The following is a 16,985-nucleotide window of genomic DNA, read 5'->3' as shown; positions in this document are numbered from 1 at the left end:
ATAAATGATATATCAGTCATATGTTCCATTTTGGGTACCGTTCCTTTTTAAGTCCTCTGACGATAATTATTAAATTTAAGATGTTATTCAAAAATACATCTGGTTATCATATATTTTCTAACATATCTGCCTTTTTTTCAAGTGTGGTACTTCAAGCGTGGCACTAGTCATATCTCGACCCGATCCATATCTGCCCTTCACGTGTCATATCTGCCCTTCACGTGCCATATCTGCCCTTCACGTGCCATATCTGCCCTTCGCGTGCCATATCGGCCCTGTACGCCTTATATCCGATCTACTTCCGGAACAACTGATCCGGAAATTGAGATAATAAGATTGACATGTTTTTAAGTGTTATTGTTGATAACTGTTACTTTGCATTTTTATAATAATAATTATTGAACTTGTATAGGATATGATACACTTAGTATATATAAAACCATTTTCGTATCCTATTCCATATCCCTATGGATTTCGGGTTCATATTGGGTAGGATATGAAATGAGCCGAACGATACCTCTTATTGAGCTGTGAAGTGCTATTTAATTTTCACATTGGAACATTTATCGATATTCAAACGAATACAATCGATGATTCACAGTCTTTTGGTACCTTTGGGCTTCTGTTTTTTTTCAGTCCGTCTAGTGAGTGATTCGACCAAACGCTCCGGTATCGTGGAGCAATATGAGGGAAAGCTATGGAAGCCAGTATGTGGAGACAACTGTTGGACAAACAAAACCGCTAATTTCGCCTGCAAGGAATTACAATTCATGTATGTAATCAAATTAATTTTAAGATTGCAGCTGCACTTGTTTATAGCATTAACCATTTGTAATTACAGTTTACTTAAAAAAAATAATTTATGTGCGATGTAAATAGCATAGGTCACGTGGTTGTGCATGCTGCCAGTGACCCTCAATCAAATAGGAAAATGTAAATGGAAGCTTTAGTAATCCTGTTTTTCGGACTAGTAATTTCTACATATGACAAGATTAAGAGACGGCTTGCTACAAAGTTGAACGATAAGCGGATTCCCTTTTGTTGACTCTTCAATATTTCTTGTTTTCATCTGTCAGGTTGTTATTTAACAGGGAGGTGTTTTGATGAATGTGTGAATCAACTTACGATCTGGTCAAAGTACATTTATTTATTGTTTACTGGCAGTTAATTGCTATTTATCAAATAGAAGACAATGCAATACACTGGAATATCATTGATGTGAATTAAATTATTAACGATTGGGGTTGGTATGGTATATTTGTTTAGAAGACTGTCATTAAAGGGTCATAACTCCCTATAATCAATCGAAACAACATGTCAAAGTATTATGTGATTAGTAAAAAGTGTAAAAAGTTACAAGTACTTTACAGGTGCTTCATTTCTCCGTATTTGTAGTGTTTTGTATGTGACATGGTGGTTGACTCTGCTGGCGGACTTATAGTCCCTAAAATTGGCATAATAATAAGCCCCGTTTCTTTACGCCACTCTGTCACACTTGACATTAATTAATAATTTACGTCTGTTGTCTTAATGTGATTGCATGTGTAAAGCTGATTTTGGACTTTGGTATAATATATGTTTCTGTATATGAAGCTATTGCGATGTTACCATAATCTTGTGGTTTGTAATGATTTTAAATGAAATCTGAACATATATATATACACATGTATCGATTAAGGGAAAATTAGGTCATAGTGAAATGTTATGATCCCGGAGTTTGAATTATACTCTGAAAATAATAGATATTTATAACATCAAATAATAGATACAGCGAACTATCTTAATTACGTTCATCTTGATTATTTTATATTATCCATCGCGACTGTTATTTGTACAATGCCCAACTATAAGCTACCATATACATACTGTTTGATATAGGACAGTAAACGTATTCCCCCTTCGTTTGCACGGTTTAAGTATTGATATACGGCCTTCGATATTAGCATAATTTGGGTTTCTGTTTATCAAGTGGAGGAATAAAGCGTTCCGAAGACACAACAAAAGTGACTGGTAACCATGGTAACGATACTTCTGGTGGATACAACTGCACATATTTACATAACTGTTCCAAAATCAACAGAACATGCGAATTGAACGACTGTTCGTCAAGGGCTCACGTTACATGCATAGGTGAGTTAACGCTCATTAATAAGATTTCTAAATTCTGTTGGCTTTTCATCATTTTGATGACACGTAATTTTGAAATGCTTCCAAAAAAGAGTTCACTGTACGTTTTTTTTATTAGGTGCAGTCCGGCTAGTTGGTATCAAAACACAAAGGGCTGCGGTTGAGGTCTTCCGGAAAAACAGTAAGGGTAAATTGAAGTGGGCTGGTGTCTGCTCGAAATGCTGGTCTCAAAACAACACTAATGTGATATGCAAACAGTTTGGCCTCAGGTAAGTTGCATGGCACAAATGTCAAAGATAAATCGAGGCTGCGAGGCTGTTCCCAATTCTAATCTCGGACTAAGCTTCTGTAATATTCCAAACTCGGCTTGCGCCTCGGGTTGGCTAATGTTACCGGATCTCGCTCAGTTACACGTTTATACTTTAGTTAGTCTTTGATCGACCCTGAAAGTTTACTGTAATAAAATTAAGAAAATTACACACTGTTTCAGAGTATTAGCAGTGAAAATGTAAAGGAGAAGGCCAAAAACTGTCCATTCTGTGAGAGAGTGGACTGATCGATGCTCGTAAGGTAGAATGGACATTTTGAGGTTTTTCTCCTACTAAAAATACAGTGTCCCTTTGTATTAATAATGGACACATTTTGTGTTAAGAATGGACAGTTACTGAACAATAGACAGGTAATGATGCTGACAATGACGAGGTGCATGAGTGTATGCGTAATAGGGCATATACTTTGTATTGTAATTAATTATTACTAATATACATATTGTAGGCATTATGTTTTGTTATACATGTTTTGTATTTGCATATGTTGTCTGGTGTGAAAGATGGTGTAAGGACCTTTAATGAATCTGCCTGTGTTTTGACATGTACTTACATATATAAATGTACCTGTGTGTGCATGTAAGTGAGTGAGTAAGTTGTTGACACCTGACTAAGGACGGACCATACGATTGGTCAGGACGGATGCCTCAGTTTACCTGTGTAAATGCTTTGGTCAACTTGGGGACTCTGCTCCTGACCAGCTGAGGTGAACCATATGTTTTGTATGTTGAATTTGGGGAAAACTGGTCAAGTCTTTAGTTGGGTTTTTTACATGAGGAATAAACATATACAAAGAATACCCGGATCCTGGTTGTTTTGTGAACCCCGGTAACATATGCAGCATGCGCTATGGTTATTCATGCATTAATGTATATTGTGAACTTATTGGGCAGATTTCCCCCATTTCATCAATATTCTTATTTTGAAATAATTATTAGATTACCGTATTCCCTCATCATGCAGTTGAACAGCATTGTGTTGGATTCATTTTTAATTTAACTCCCTTTTCCTCATTAAAATTCAACAGTGATACGGTCAGCTGGATTATTTATGGATCAAAAATAACTATCTGTAGTGCTTCGATGGATAATATTTGATATACATAGAGAATAATACATGCTATTGGTCGAGGGTTGATACTGGGTGTGATATGGAAAAAGGCGTGTTTTATTCTGTTTATTACATACTTACTAATAAAAACTACTATCTTATGATTTATTTTAATTTTTGAAATATTGAAAAACGATTTTTTTTCCAAATGGGGTGTGATATGGGTTTTGCGGGCTGATATGGGTTTTGGGGTGTGATACGGCGGGGGCTGATACGGGTTTTGGGGTGTGATACGGCGAGGGCTGATATGGGTTAGAGCAATTGTGTCGTATCGCATATACAAAAAACCCGTATTTATTAGTAAGTATGTAATAAATACATGTAATTAGATGAGAATTAGATGCCAACTAAGTCTGTGGTACATACGTGTATGTCTAGCAAATCAATTTGTTGAATAAATTAATTGGGGATTTTCTTCTGAAATGCTGGTTCGTATTTCAGGTATTTTTGTTACTTGTAACTGTCCATTGTTATACATTATATTGTAGAACGTACAACGAAATACCAGTAGCTGTCCATTATTAAACACAGTAATGGACAGCTACAGCTTAATAATGGACAGCTACTGTACGTTGTACGTTCTACAATATAATGTCTTAAAGAACAAAGGATGACATCACAGCTGTGTTTTAAGGGTTGCGAACGCAATATATTGAAATCGATTAGACACCAATACGCTACGCAGTAAATAATAATAATATACAACATTTGATATAGCACCCTATCTAGCTAGAATAAGACACTCTAAAGCGCTTTACAGTACACAGATATATAATTTATAGAATCAATCTAATTAGAATATACATTAATCAATACAATTGATACAATTATCAGGCGCTAACTACTAGTCCTATGCCACCTTGCTAATATCTCCCTATGTGTGTATGCCTGCGTGTGTACTGAAGATGTATTGTTAAAACAATGATAGGAGGGCATACTCCTTCGTATTTTATCACAATACATAAGCTTTCAAAATTGTCTAAGATTTTCAACATCGGTTTGTTTGAACAGGTCTGGTGAATTACAAGCTGGAACGATTAAAAATGCAAGTAAAACTGTATGGAAACACGTGAACTATTCCTGTTCTGGTAACGAGACGGATATTTCTGATTGTCCTACGACTGAGGAGGAGTGTAAAAAATGTGGCAATGGAACAGTCATCGTGAAGTGTCACCCAGGTTAAGTATGACATCAGAATCATTGTTATAAAACATGGACAATATGGTTGTAGGCTAATTTCATTTCATCACAGTAATCCAGCAGAATATCAATATCGATCAGTAGTTTTGTATCCCAGCACCCTTGTTGTCACAAATGCATTAAAATGTATAAACGTAAAACAGAAAAATGTCTCGTAATGTTTTGACATTTTGCAATACTTACTTTATTATCAAATTAAACAATTCCTATAACTATACATTGACCCTTGTTCTGTTACAGACTTGGGTTACAACCAGACGTGTACAAACGACGAAAGCTGCATCAGTGGATTAGTTTGTAAACAAACGGACAACAATGTTTGTAGGTGTGAAAACGAGGCTAGCTCATTTTGGAATGCAGATAAGAAAGCATGCGAAGAAAGTAAGTTTAATTGGTTTGTTAAGTTTATGAAGTAAAAATATATCCTTGTCGTGTTCATGCGCTATCTTCATAATAAGCATTGTGACTCTTTCAATTGCAAAAGATATTTAAACTATTTGTAAATCAAACACAGATTAATAGTGACTAACTTTGTTTAATGTGTTAAGTAGCAAATAATAATAACAAAATGCCAATATTTATGATATTGCGATGTTTCTGACTGTTTATTCTACTTTTGATTAACATTTCTCTTCACTGATTGGACCTTGCTAAAAGTTTCAGTACAAAAGCATTTTACTCGAAAGAAACAGATTTATGATATCGTTAAATATTTTCATCACATAATATATACTAACAGTCACGTTTTAACTAAAGAAAGTGATGTTTCTCTTTATAAAGGGTCGAATCTTGAGCAAAATTGTACATTCAACATGTACAACAGCTGCAAAGACACTTTGGTATGCACAGGGGACGCAACTAGCGCAGTTTGCAAAAGCAAAAATGATGGCGTGGGGACAGGGGAGGAAGCAGATGGCAGAAAGAGTAGGTTGATAAATGATATATTTTTTTATGTACACAGCATGGTATGAGGTCGGAATTCACAGAGATAATAATAGTAAATAATATTCTGGTTCATTGTTATACTTTTTAGATTAAAATATATTTAACTTTATTTATTTAACAACAATTATATAACAAGTTTCAGAAATTAATAATTCCTGTTGGCCTGGATGGTAGCGCGCAGAGGATCTTAAACTGTATCCTGATTTATTTGCTATATTACACTATGAAAACACCGAAGAAGAAATATACTAATTACAGTTAGTTCGTTTTTAGGTCCGAAGGTAAAACGTCAAGTCACTTATTTTCGTCATGTATAAATTTGGTTTCCGCTCTATTTCTCGACTTCCATTAGACTGGTCCAACTCAAGCTTCCTCCACTTCTTCCATATGGGAGTTAGCTTGAGATTTATATTTTGTGTCCGGAGGTTAAATGGTAAGGTAATTGCACTTATGAAAGCAAGCACAATCTGTGCAACATTAATATCGTGGTACATGTATTCGCCTCGTAATGTTTTGACAATTTGCAATACTTACTTTATTATCAAATTAAACAATTCCTATAACTATACAATGACCCTTGTTCTGTTACAGACTTGGGTTACAACCAGACGTGTACAAACGACGAAAGCTGCATCAGTGGATTAGTTTGTAAACAAACGGACAACAATGTTTGTAGGTGTGAAAACGAGGCTAGCTCATTTTGGAATGCAGATAAGAAAGCATGCGAAGAAAGTAAGTTTAATTGGTTTGTTAAGTTTATGAAGTAAAAATATATCCTTGTCGTGTTCATGCGCTATCTTCATAATAAGCATTGTGACTCTTTCAATTGCAAAAGATATTTAAACTATTTGTAAATCAAACACAGATTAATAGTGACTAACTTTGTTTAATGTGTTAAGTAGCAAATAATAATAACAAAATGCCAATATTTATGATATTGCGATGTTTCTGACTGTTTATTCTACTTTTGATTAACATTTCTCTTCACTGATTGGACCTTGCTAAAAGTTTCAGTACAAAAGCATTTTACTCGAAAGAAACAGATTTATGATATCGTTAAATATTTTCATCACATAATATATACTAACAGTCACGTTTTAACTAAAGAAAGTGATGTTTCTCTTTATAAAGGGTCGAATCTTGAGCAAAATTGTACATTCAACATGTACAACAGCTGCAAAGACACTTTGGTATGCACAGGGGACGCAACTAGCGCAGTTTGCAAAAGCAAAAATGATGGCGTGGGGACAGGGGAGGAAGCAGATGGCAGAAAGAGTAGGTTGATAAATGATATATTTTTTTATGTACACAGCATGGTATGAGGTCGGAATTCACAGAGATAATAATAGTAAATAATATTCTGGTTCATTGTTATACTTTTTAGATTAAAATATATTTAACTTTATTTATTTAACAACAATTATATAACAAGTTTCAGAAATTAATAATTCCTGTTGGCCTGGATGGTAGCGCGCAGAGGATCTTAAACTGTATCCTGATTTATTTGCTATATTACACTATGAAAACACCGAAGAAGAAATATACTAATTACAGTTAGTTCGTTTTTAGGTCCGAAGGTAAAACGTCAAGTCACTTATTTTCGTCATGTATAAATTTGGTTTCCGCTCTATTTCTCGACTTCCATTAGACTGGTCCAACTCAAGCTTCCTCCACTTCTTCCATATGGGAGTTAGCTTGAGATTTATATTTTGTGTCCGGAGGTTAAATGGTAAGGTAATTGCACTTATGAAAGCAAGCACAATCTGTGCAACATTAATATCGTGGTACATGTATTCGCCTCGTAATGTTTTGACATTTTGCAATACTTACTTTATTATCAAATTAAACAATTCCTATAACTATACAATGACCCTTGTTCTGTTACAGACTTGGGTTACAACCAGACGTGTACAAACGACGAAAGCTGCATCAGTGGATTAGTCTGTAAACAAACGGACAACAATGTTTGTAGGTGTGAAAACGAGGCTAGCTCATTTTGGAATGCAGATAAGAAAGCATGCGAAGAAAGTAAGTTTAATTGGTTTGTTAAAGTAAACATATATCCTTGTCTTTCATATTAAGCATTGTGACTCTTTCAATTGGAAGTAGTGTTTAATGTTTCGCATTGGCAATATTTTGTTAAATGATATTATGTATATTATTGGAAATAAAATATTCGAGTTTGGATATATTCGCGTTAATTTACTGAACACAAAAAACGCATGCATTCCCATACCCCGAAAATTTCCGCTTTTACGGGAATGATTGAATGAGCGGTATGTTGTAATATTTCATAAACCATCGTAGTTATAGAGGTTCCATAACGAGTGGCGTTGGTTTATCATGAATACCCAACTCTCGTTGATTTTCAAACTTTTTGAAAGACACGAGATTAAGCGAGTGTCTTTTTTTTAAAGTTCGAAAATTAACTAATAAGTGTAGTTCCAACAACACTGCAGGTTATGGTAGAAAACTTTTTTTCTATGAAACTTTTTAGCACACGCCAATTACAAAAGTATCATTCTATTTGCATATTGACATTCCTTAAATGACATAAATTGTAGTAATAATAACTTCTTCTCTTATAATAAATATTTAAATTCCAAATACACACGTTTGAAAATATACGTGTTTTCCAGAACTTTAATGTTATGGTATTATAATTCATTCTGAGTTATCCTGTAGTGTTTCGAGTTGGCGCCATGCAGGCTCTGTTCCGATATTTACAATCGCGATACAGAATATATTCAAATGATTTGTATAACAAACACAGCTTTATAGTGACTTTTTTTATGTTAATGTGTTCAGTAGCTAATAATGGTTACATAATGCCAATTGTTATGATATTGCAATATCCTCCTATACTGATTAGAACTTGCTGAAATTTTCATTACAAAAGAATGAAAATAGGTTTGAGCACAGAATCCGTACTAGAGTAAGAAAACGGTTAACAGTAACATGCATACGGTTCCTGTTCCTTGTCTTGAACCCATGGCAATACATGATGCGTCAAGTTGGATTATACAAATATATTGATAAACATATCTTTTCAAATTTTGCTCAACTAATAAAAGCTTATTTGAACTTGCTGAAAGTTTCATTACAAAAGCATTTTACTCGAAAGAAACAAATTAATGATGTATATTTTCCTCGTAAAATGTATACTAACAGTCACATTTTAACAAAACGTGTTGATATTTCTCTTTATAAAGGATCGGGTCTAGGGCAGAAATGTACATTCAACAGCTGTATAGACACTTTGGTATGTACAGAGGACGCAACTGGCGCAGTTTGCAAAATCAAGAAAGATGACGTGGGGACAGGGGAGGAAGAAGACGACCAAGCGAGTAGGTGATATAGTTTGTATGTACACAGCATGGTATAAGGTCCGAATTCACAGAGATGACAGTAGTAAATAATGTTCTGGTTTATTCTTACACTTCTTATAATGTATTTAACCTTATTTATTTTACGACAATAATGAAACAAGTTTAACAACTTTTATAAATCACTCGTGTTGGCCTGGACGGTAGCGCGCAGGGGATTTTTTTGTGGAGGAAGCCGGAGTACCCAGAAAAAAACCGACGTGGTCGGGCAGGTGACCAATGACTTTTCACGTGTTTTTATTAAATATTGATACTTATATATTTCGAAACATTTTATGGCACGTTTCGAGAACAATGGCCCATGAGCTGTCTTTATCTGGGTACATGTACAATGAATTTTCTTTTACTGTTTCAGTTACAAACGGTTTTTATTTTTATCATTTCTCCTAAATTCCTGTTTGTTTTTGGGTTTTTTGTGCATCCTTTCTAAAGTGTCCCGATAAGTTCGTAAATAAATTCTAGCTCATATATATGCTGACACATGTATTAATATGTGATCCCAGAACTATCTTCTTAGGGGACATTGAAGATCTTGGGATTAAGATTATAGAGGAAAAGTGTCTGTTATGCCCCTTACAAAGATCATTCTGGAGCGAAATATTACTCTAGTATGAGCAAATGAGGTCGACGTGAATTGGTCACATGCCATTTTATGCCTCAGTAATAATGTAGCTCATAGCTCTTTTGCAAATTTCGAATTTGTCTATTGTGTGACATTAAAGTGACGTAAACGCCATCACAATATATAACCATCTGTGAGAGATGATCTTTTTGTAATGGCCCTTACAAAGATCATTCTGGAGCAAAATATTACTCTAGTATAAGCAAATGAGGTCGACGTAAATTGGTCACATGACAACATGCCATTTTATGCGTCAGTAATAATGTCGCTCATAGCTCTTTTGCAAATTTCGAATTTATCTATGGTGTGACATTTAAGTGACGTAAGCGCCATCACAATATGGAACCATCTGTGAGAGATGATCTTTTTGTAAAGGCGAACTGTGAAGTAGCCTCTGAGGAGACACGATCAGAAATTAAACAAACACTAAGCATGTCAGGTACCTAAGGACATCACTGTTGGTTGGCACAAACCTAACAGAATCAATGACATAATTATAATCGGTGAATTTAGTGTAATTTTACAATCTAATATTAAGTATATTCTGGTATACTGTATGAAAACAGTACTGGCGATCATTGTTATTTTAGACTTGTCTAAAAATAACTGATATCGATCCAGTTAAATCTACTTCAAATACCTTGTCGTGAACAGTAGCATCGTAACAACAAGAATGTAAAAAATAATAACAATAACGTCATACAAAATCAAAATAATCGGAATTTGAATGAATGATTATTTGTCGTTACACGTATATTGAACGCTGAAAAATTAAGAGGGGATCACACAATTGAACATTAGCGATGTACATGTATTAGTAAAATACATGTACTTAAGTTATGAAAATGGCGAGCAGCAGATTAATTTTGATTCTCAGATTCAATTCATTCCCAAAAGTTAGCATGGGTCGTTATGTTTAATGTTTCTATTTTTAGATCTGCCTATTTACGTCGGTGTGCCCATCGGTTGTCTGGTTGCTATATCGGTCATTGTAATTACTGTCTGGTATTGCAAAAGGTAGGTCCCACTCAATGTCTTTCGTGCCATGTCCTTAAAATCCGATTTTTATTTCATTTCATGATCATTTGTTCTAAATATTATTCATATTGTAGGAATTGGGACACCGGAAAATTCTATAGATCACTCTCTTTATCACGATACGCCAGTCTATTCACATCACAATGATAGTAAGGATATAGAAATTCTGATGTTTTTCAATATAAGTATGACATTATTATGTTCTATTTTATTTATTGAATATGCATTTATTTATCATTAATCTACTATTTATTTATTATTTAATCAGTTATTAATTATTTATTTATCATTTGTCTAATTCTTATAAATTTAATAATTACTTTCTTATCAATTTATTTGTTTCATGAATTATTTATCGCCTATTTATTATTCATTTAATTAATTTATCAATAATTATTTATTTATTATTGTTGTATATATTTATTTATTATTCATTTATTTATGTGGTGGTGGTGGCAGACCAAATGTTGCAATTTTATTAAATTACTAGGTTTTCCCCAAAAGAAATCAGTTGCGTATTGCAGAGTTACCTTCTCTTGGGTATTGATTGTTACGTCACTTGTTTGTGAGAGTAACGTCATCAGTTTTTGAGAAAACGACGTAATTTTCTCACACAAACCAATGACGTAACAATCAATACCTGCTCCCAAGAAAAGATAACTCTGCAATACGCAAAGACGGAATACGTTATAGAAGAACTTTTGCTAAGCATAAGGAAGTTGTCATTCAGCTGTTCTCTGTGCTGGGGCCTTACTAAGCCGTTATTTATATATTTATACTGAATCTATGAATCAATTCCAGAAAAATAGTATGCATGTTTACATTAGGTCTTCGACTTTTAGCAGAAATGTTTCAACATTTAGTAGAATAAAAATTCATGCAGAGCAGATGATAATGTTAAAAATTGTCTTTGATTAACGATTCGGAATCAAATCTACCTGAGTTCAAATCACTGGTATAATTCTTTAATAGATTCAGGATTATGTTGTCTCCTGTGTACCTGTGCTAATATAAATAATAAAATAAGCTTCCATGTCAGAAATATAGAAATCATTTATTGGGCTCCATCAGATGACATTGGGGAAAACAGGCAACTGTGATTATTTCATTTCAACAGAAGTTCATAGTTTTGTCACATGAAATAGTCGAATTTGACGAAAATTGTTGTTGTTGATGTTTGTTAGAATAGAGTAATATGTGTGTGAAGGATATTCCTGTGGGAGGGAAAATCTTTTACTGGCATGTAATTGTTTTCTTTTTTAAAGTGTATAAAAGCTATATTTGTTTTCCATAAAACACATTATGACTTGGGCCAATAATGAAACCTTTCTCATGCTCAAGCTCATATTCTGTTTTTTTCGACAATAAATTAGTAACAAAAAATCATTTTTTTGTCAAATATTTGAAAGAAATTTGGAGAGTCTGAAAGTTGAATACCATCTGCAAGGTTAAAATTTGACGTTTTGACCGTGACACCAGATTTGAGTGAGTTACAGGAAAATCGGTTTGAGCACAGAATCCGTTCTAGAGTAAGAAAACGAATAACGGTAACATTGATACGGATCCGGTTCCTTGTCTTGAACTCATGATAATACATGATGCATCAAGTTGGCTTGACCAAAAATATGAATATACGAAACTTATCAAATTTTGTTCATATAAACAAATCGGTGTATATATATCAGCATATTTATGTTCCTTTTAATATGTATCCACATCAAACCGTTTATAAAATGTTTTGAAACGATTTTGGATTCCACAATAACGATAATGTTTTATGCAACTTGGCGTAACAGAATATTATTCTGTGTCTTTATACATTTAACAGGGAAAAAAGGAAGAACTCCATATATGGAAGGACGGTATCGTATAGCAACGGGCAGTCAAGCAATTTGAATATCGATGTTGGCTACAGCGAGGTGGTTCTCGAAGGTAATGTGAATGGAGATCAGGCGTACGATCTCGTTCAACCAATGAACCTTGGCAATGACGGGAATTATAGCATAGCGATGTCTGATGTCAAGGGCCCAAGATCTGAGTCCCCAACTCAAACAACGGCAACTAATAACTATGGTTATGGTGTACTCGGCGGAAAGCGCGCTGAAAATGATGACAACGACATGTATTCTCACGCAAGAAGAATGAATGACACAGGGGAGTATGACGCGTTTGACAAGCGCGACAGGGATACAGATGTAAATGACTTGTACGATCACACTCGAGGTATTACGATGGAAAATCAGTATGACGAATTTCAGAAACGGAAATAGTGTCAAAACATGAACAAACATTTTCAGGATGATACAGAAGAACTTCTGTGGACTGACATTTTTTCGATGTTTCTGTTTGACCACTCTCATTCTAAATATTTAAGAATCGCCAAAAAAGAGCTGATCATGAACAACTGAATATGTAATGATAACATACTCCAGTTCAATAGCACTTTGTATCGCTTATAATCGTTTTTATCCTAGATGGGAGATCAAAAGGAATTTTGTGTTTTGTATGTTATGTTTGACTAGATTCGTTAATACAATGTAGTCGTGGGAATCCGAATGTTAGGAAAGTTTATATGTGCAGATGTGTGTTATTTGTTGTTGATTTTTTTTTTTTTTTTTTTTTTTTTTTTTAAANAAGCTTTAAAACAAATACTAGATTTCTATTGTATTCCATTATAAATGAATGATAGTTTTTTTTCATAAATTCGCGGGAAAGTCTTTCATGAATATATACATGTATAAAACACTATTACGTTGAAACGTTACTAGCTTTAATCGAGCATATTTTCTCTCATTGTATCTTTAATAAGTCGTTTTTGAGAAGGAACAAACATATCCTGCTGTTTTCGCCATGGACCTATTCGATGCTGCTGAAATTATGTATGATTGTATATACGTATATTATAAAACAGTATTATCCAATTTATCGTTCGATGATTTGCTTTAAATATACACTGTAGCACTAAAAATATACAGTTTTAAACTGTTCATATTATTCAAGCGCTATATCAATTCTATGTTATATGGCTGTGTCGTCAAAACAATATAACTTTGTCTTTATCACAAGAAAGTTGTGTCTTTGTGAGAGAAAAAAAAACAGTTTTTACGAAACAAGAAATGGTTACTTATCCGTTAACCATGAGTAGAAACTCGCTGAGGCTTTCCACGGGAAGGTAACCATTTGTTTTACAATGAAATGGTGTGCTAGTCGTATACGTCATTAGAAATGACGCAAAAATAAATATATTTGGTTAGAAGACACAATAGGATTGACATTTAATATTCATTATATAATATTTAAATAATCATTCTCATGTATATATTGCAGTGAGATTCAATCGGTTTTCTTTTTGGCAATTATCTTGAAATATTTCCGCAGCATTAAAAAAGACATTAAATTAACTTTATCTTAATATCGCTTTGAAAATTATGTTGACATACGTGAGTCGGACGTCGGTAGCAGATATATGTCATTTAAGTTTTCAGAAAATTTCAAAAGTTATTATTTGAAGCTTGATAACTAATGGTTTCACTAACACTATATCCTATTAAAACACTTTTTATTTCAATATGGAATAAAATACTACCATCCTGTTGCATTGTTTGCGTTTCATGGTCAGCTGTCATTATAGCTAACAATTTCAAAACTTCATATTCATCAATGTTCATAGTTAATAACATTAGTATTTATAGTTTAAAAAAATAACATAAATAAAATACATATACGTATGCATGCATTTAGCACAGGAGCTAGGATTACACTTGGAATCTCACTAACAAGAATAATGAGTATATCACATATAGCTATAGGATAAATAAAACATATTTGCTTAAGAAATTCCTCGGGTGCATCATTCTTATGCGGTTTGTCAATACGTATTATTTTCCCCAAAAGTGTCTATTATGATTTTAGGATAAAGTTTCTTAGCCAAATTCTTTACATAGTCAGAGTCTGAAGCAACGAACAAGTTATAATATATTAATCCTCCATGTTTATGACGCATTTCCACAGAAAGGCCAATGGTATTTCCATTAGTCTTCTCAAGTCTCCTGGTATATTAGGGTTACCCAAAACACGTACCAAATACAAATGTACTAAGTACAAGGTAAATTATACAGTCTTGTTAATATGGTCACAAATTATTATGCTATCCCATATCTAGTCAGTGTGTAAGGTGACATAATCTCACAATTATTGTAACAATCTACTGCTGGGTGCTTTTGCTATGCGATAGTTTGTTATTATTTCAATTGATGTTGAGCCCCCTGAGAATCGCAGGGGTTTCTTCTGTGTCTTCTTTGTCTGGTAGTCCCTTCATTACAAATAACTCTTTATCTTTTCTCTTCTTACATTTTTTTTTTGTCTGGCCGCCACGAAATAGCAGAGTTGTTGCTTTTCCGGCGATGGCGATGGCGGCGTCAACATTAAGTTTTTGCGTTTAAGTTAGTTTCACTGAAAGTAGAAGTGCTAGACCAACCAAACTTGAACCATAGATTCATCTTAAGAATTACATATCAACCCATGCATCAAGTGCTGAATGGGGCCTACCTTTCATGGTCCATTGCTTTTGTCAGCATCTCCATCGACATTCAGTTTTTGCGCTTAAGATAGTTTTTCTGAAACTATAAGTTCTAGACCAAACAAAAATGACATGTGCATTGATGGTCAAAGCGGGGCACAGGCGAGACATATCAATCCGAATGGCTTGTTTCCTTCTGACTTTCCACAAATATATTTCCTTATCTATTCTGGAACGTTTATCATTGAAACATATTTTACCGTATGACCTTGTACAGTTTTATCTTGTTCGTTGTCGGTTAAAGCTTTTTTTTAAAAATCTATTTAAATAATAAAGTTTATCCAAGATGAAGGCATATTGTATATGCTATATAAAGGGAATTTAATGGTTTTCCGTTGAAAACCATCCGTATTTAACGAGTACGGCAACATACCGATATTCTTTACAAGTGCGAGCACCGGTGAAAACAATTATCGGGATATTCAACAATTCGAGTGAAATATGCATGGGATTCAACGGATGGCAAAACTAATAAAATTTATATTTGTTATATTTTTTTAAAGTACATGTAAAGCATCGCAACGATTGCTGCATCAATAGTGCAGGAATTATAAGCCATATATTTGACGCAGTGCTCTAACTACGTCACTAGTTGACTAGATTAAGTCTATTGGCATATTCGGGTGAACAACCTTAAAGTACGTAGTAAAAATCTGGTAAAAAGTGAAGTATCGTCAATCATTTTCTTGAGGTTTTAATTAATGTAGAGAACTGGGGGGATTCCTCCTACGACTCGAATGTCTGTTGAGATATACCTTTATCTTTTCCGTTCAAAAATATCTTCTTATACCTGCTTCATGTGAATTTCTTTGTTTCTGTCTTGGCATGCTTACCATTTACGCATAAAAACTTGCGCGGTTTATTTGTTTGTTGTCCGTCAATTAACAAAAAATAACTGAATAGATAAATTGTACCAGTGATGATGACATTCATATGTTACATAAAGAATTTTCAATGGTTTTCTGTTGAATACTATATGTATAAACACGTAATGATACATGTACACGTAATCTACCGTTTGGACGTGTATTACTTTATTTTGGTGTTTTGCTGTTAAATCTGTAAAATACAAATACATTTTACCTATGTTGAAGACATTTTGCAAATGCTATATATATTTATTTTGTTGGCTAAATGATACTGTTTATATTCATGAATATATTCGTATTTTCACTAGTTTGTTTTTTAAAATAATACAATTGTACATATATCAAAAAAGGACTTTAAAAAAAGGTGGATACATTTCCGTTTAAAAAGAATGTGATAAATTACCTAATGGAAATGAAGGTGACTAGATTAGAATTGTACGATTTTATTTTGTTGTTTTGTGGTTAAAATATGTAAAATATAGATTAGGTCACCAACGATGTAGACATTTTGCATATTCATTTTGTCGACTGAACAATTGTTTCTTTAAATAGACATAATACATATTCGTTTTTATTGTCGTTTACCTGGGTTTTTCTTTTCTTTTCAAATAAATGCATATGAAATATTATATGAACAGAAAAGAAGGTGACTAGATTATCTTATGGAAATGAAGGTGACAGGATCATCTTACGATGAGGGAGATGGCCGGATTATACCTAAGTACCAGCCGCTAATGTTTCATTTGGAAACCCTCTAACACGAATAAGAAGAATATCGCTTGT

At 33.6% G+C, this 16,985-nt stretch overlaps 1 protein-coding gene across 1 annotated transcript; it reads left to right on the top strand.

The window, feature by feature from the left end:
* The first annotated feature begins 637 nt into the window (after positions 1-637).
* Positions 638-16,785, top strand: LOC110446745. Its single transcript, XM_021492043.1, has 12 exons — positions 638-772; positions 1,970-2,130; positions 2,246-2,396; positions 4,575-4,741; positions 5,004-5,144; positions 5,544-5,687; positions 6,300-6,440; positions 6,840-6,983; positions 7,596-7,736; positions 8,921-9,055; positions 10,652-10,733; positions 12,583-16,785. Exons 6-12 carry the CDS (start codon positions 5,576-5,578, stop codon positions 13,022-13,024), a joined length of 1,197 nt encoding a protein of 398 aa, XP_021347718.1. The 5' UTR covers positions 638-772; positions 1,970-2,130; positions 2,246-2,396; positions 4,575-4,741; positions 5,004-5,144; positions 5,544-5,575; the 3' UTR covers positions 13,025-16,785.
* Positions 16,786-16,985: the final 200 nt, after the last annotated feature.

The sequence above is a fragment of the Mizuhopecten yessoensis genome, unplaced genomic scaffold (genome assembly GCF_002113885.1).
Source record: "Mizuhopecten yessoensis strain PY_sf001 unplaced genomic scaffold, ASM211388v2 scaffold2977, whole genome shotgun sequence".
Lineage (NCBI taxonomy): Eukaryota > Metazoa > Mollusca > Bivalvia > Pectinida > Pectinidae > Mizuhopecten > Mizuhopecten yessoensis.
Note: the sequence above shows the minus strand (reverse complement) of the source record. Positions and strands in the feature narration are given on the sequence as shown.